The 2,939-nt window shown below is 39.8% G+C and overlaps 1 protein-coding gene across 1 annotated transcript; it reads left to right on the forward strand.

The window, feature by feature from the left end:
* Positions 1 to 156: 156 nt before the first annotated feature.
* LOC121965137 (obg-like ATPase 1) lies at positions 157 to 2,527 on the forward strand (the record flags this gene model as incomplete). The annotated part of the gene is made up of 6 exons (XM_042515299.1): positions 157 to 348; positions 1,173 to 1,348; positions 1,483 to 1,563; positions 1,679 to 1,776; positions 1,888 to 2,028; positions 2,431 to 2,527. Coding segments are annotated over 6 exons (785 nt in total), but the record flags the coding sequence as incomplete, so codon positions are not given.
* Positions 2,528 to 2,939: the final 412 nt, after the last annotated feature.

Here is a 2,939-nt window from a genome sequence, read left to right on the forward strand (position 1 = left end):
CAACACAATATATACATCAGTAGGAATAAGAAATATGTACAGAATGTGCATTATATGTTAAATATACATTCAAGAGGTGAGAATAAATATGTGTACTAAAAAAATACTGCACAGTTGAATTATTGCACCAAGTGTCATAACTGTGTGTCCTGACAGCTGGCTGTAATTTGTCCAACCTCCATGGGTTTCTGTCTCTTTTGTGGCTGTTTTGTCTCTTTAGTAAGGTTCCAGCTTTTCTAAACGTCGTGGACATTGCTGGTCTGGTGAGTGGAGCTCACTTGGGACAGGGACTGGGAAACGCCTTTCTCTCCCACATCAGTGCCTGTGACGGCATCTTCCACATGACTCGTGAGTTGTCCATATTACTGCCTGCAGCTGCTGTATAGTAACAACTGAGTAGAGTGGACAGGTGTTAGAGGGCAAGTTAGGACGCTGTACTACACTGCCTAAAAGGGGAACAAGGCTCATTTTAAGAATTCACTCATGTTCTGCCTGTGGCCAAGACAAGATGATATGGCCAGCACTGAACACACTGTTTTCCATTTTAGACTCTTTTACTTAAGCAATTGTCTTATTTGTATCGTATTGTAGCGTTTGTATCAGCCTCTTACTTCTTGACCTCTCCTGACACTTTTTTTTCAGTCAACCGATTTTATTGTGTACAAATAAGCTAAACTTAAAAAAAAAGTACATTTTTTAAAGTAAGGATAAGAATAAGCATTTTTTCTGTGCTGAAATCATTACTAGTAGCAACATTTCAAATGGTCCAACTCTTTCCTAAAGCTAGAATTTAGAGTGAAAGTTTTTATATTTGTGATTTGCCTGGCATTTAAAATCAGGGACTGATAAGATGCAAAAGGATTTTCAGGCCAATATGAAGTTTGTCAGCATTTCTAGAATATTAGTTTTACCTCGGTGCAGAACCTTTTCCAAAAGTATTAGGGATCAACAGAATCAGTGTGTCAGTCATTGCCTTTTGAATTGTGCAGGACTTTACATCCCGGTGATATCACTTCTCAAGTTTATAGCTTCAGGAAAGACTTCCACGGTCATAATTTCTGGCTGAACTACTTGGCTGAGTTTGTTTATAATCAATCTTAGTCCCTTAGATTTCAAAATGTGTACATATTTGTAACAGACTGACTTCATCTGTCATCGGTGGTGTGTTTTAGGTGCGTTTGATGATGAGGATATCACCCACGTGGAGGGAAACGTTGATCCAGTGAGGGACATTGAGATCATTCACGAGGAGCTGCGACTAAAGGACGAGGAAATGATCGCTCCAGTCATCGACAAACTGGAGAAACTGGCCGTCAGAGGAGGTGACAAAAAACTCATGTCTGAATATGTAAGTAAAGTGTGTTTTTGCTCAGCTAAGCACCTACTGTCCCGTTCATATCTGTGTCACTAAGCATCACTAGTGATGGATTAAGTAGATGATCAGTCTGCAGACATCATATAACCGGCTGCTTCTTGCTTCAGGAAATCCTGATGAAGATCCGGCAGTGGATAGTAGAGGAGAAGAAACACGTCAGATTTAACCATGACTGGAACGACAAAGAGGTAATGATGTATGCGTGTGTGTGTGTGTGTGTGTGTGCTTGAATGAGTTTGTATTAGCCACATTATCTCAAGCTGTTTTGTGATTTGTACCCTTTTTTTTAAATTCTCTCCACAGATTGAGGTGTTGAACAAATACCTGTTTCTGACATCCAAGCCCATGATCTACCTGGTTAATCTCTCAGAGAAGGATTACATCAGGAAAAAGAACAAGTGGTAGGTTTGCCTTTACCTTCCCAGTGTGGATGTCACATACATTGTTTTTGCTAAAGTATAAAGCGACTGTTTAACACCCAGAATAACTCATCCTTTTACCTGCTTTCTGAGGTTGTTGAAAATCAAGGAGTGGGTAGACGCTCATGATCCCGGCGCTCAGGTTATTCCTGTGAGTGGATGTTTAGAGTCCAAGCTGCAGGAAATGGAGGAGGAGGAGAAGAAAAAGTACTGTGAGGAGGTGAAGACGCAGAGGTGAGACATGAACTCAGTGCAGCAATAATATCAGAAATCAGACTAAAAAACAGTTCAGCTAACACTAAGGGCTGCAGCTATAACGTTTTTTATGTTTGTCAATTGATCTCTAAATTATATATATATATCTATAAAATGTCAGAATGAAGAAAAATACACCAAAATGCCAATATAAATGTTTTTGATTATTGTGTTTTTTCTGCCATGACAAGTCAAAATGTTTGCAGTGCAAAAGACATTTGAGTCAACCGACGTTAAATAATTCAATAAATCTTGTGTTTTGTTTCTTTAAGTTTGAAGCTACGATAACAGGACAGCAAACTGAAGTGTATTTGTTCAAATGCACCTAAAGGTTAATGTTGTGTTGAACATCAGCATCACGGTTTGACTGTGTGTTTCTAGTGTCCTGCCCAAAATTATCAAAAGCGGCTTCTCGGCACTACAGCTGGAGTACTTCTTCACAGCGGGACCAGATGAGGTGCGAGCGTGGACTATCAGGGTAAGTGCTGTGATATGAATGACCTTAAAGTTCATCATTACCATATTTCCTCAAAATTAACTAAAAAAGCAGAACAGTTATTCTGGTAAACCTTTGTTAGATATCTATTTATCTCAGATAGCAAATGCTATTGTCAGGAGTGACTGAGGAGTGCTCCCTCTTCCAGGATGGACAGATGTGCAACAGATGTTGTAAATAAAAATTAAATTACAGTAATGGCATAAAGGAAAGAGAGCGAGAAAGAGAGAGGAAGAGAGATGTGCAGCAATGATGAAAGCAGGCTGTTGTTTCGCTTCACGTCACCTCTGTCTTGGTCAGTTTCACTTAACCCCTTGCAAAGACGACAGCCAACCGCCCATTAGCACATACAGCTGCATGAGAGAAAATAACTCTCCATACTAGCGGATGGCGG

Source organism: Plectropomus leopardus, unplaced genomic scaffold (genome assembly GCF_008729295.1).
Source record: "Plectropomus leopardus isolate mb unplaced genomic scaffold, YSFRI_Pleo_2.0 unplaced_scaffold18752, whole genome shotgun sequence".
Taxonomy (NCBI): domain Eukaryota; kingdom Metazoa; phylum Chordata; class Actinopteri; order Perciformes; family Serranidae; genus Plectropomus; species Plectropomus leopardus.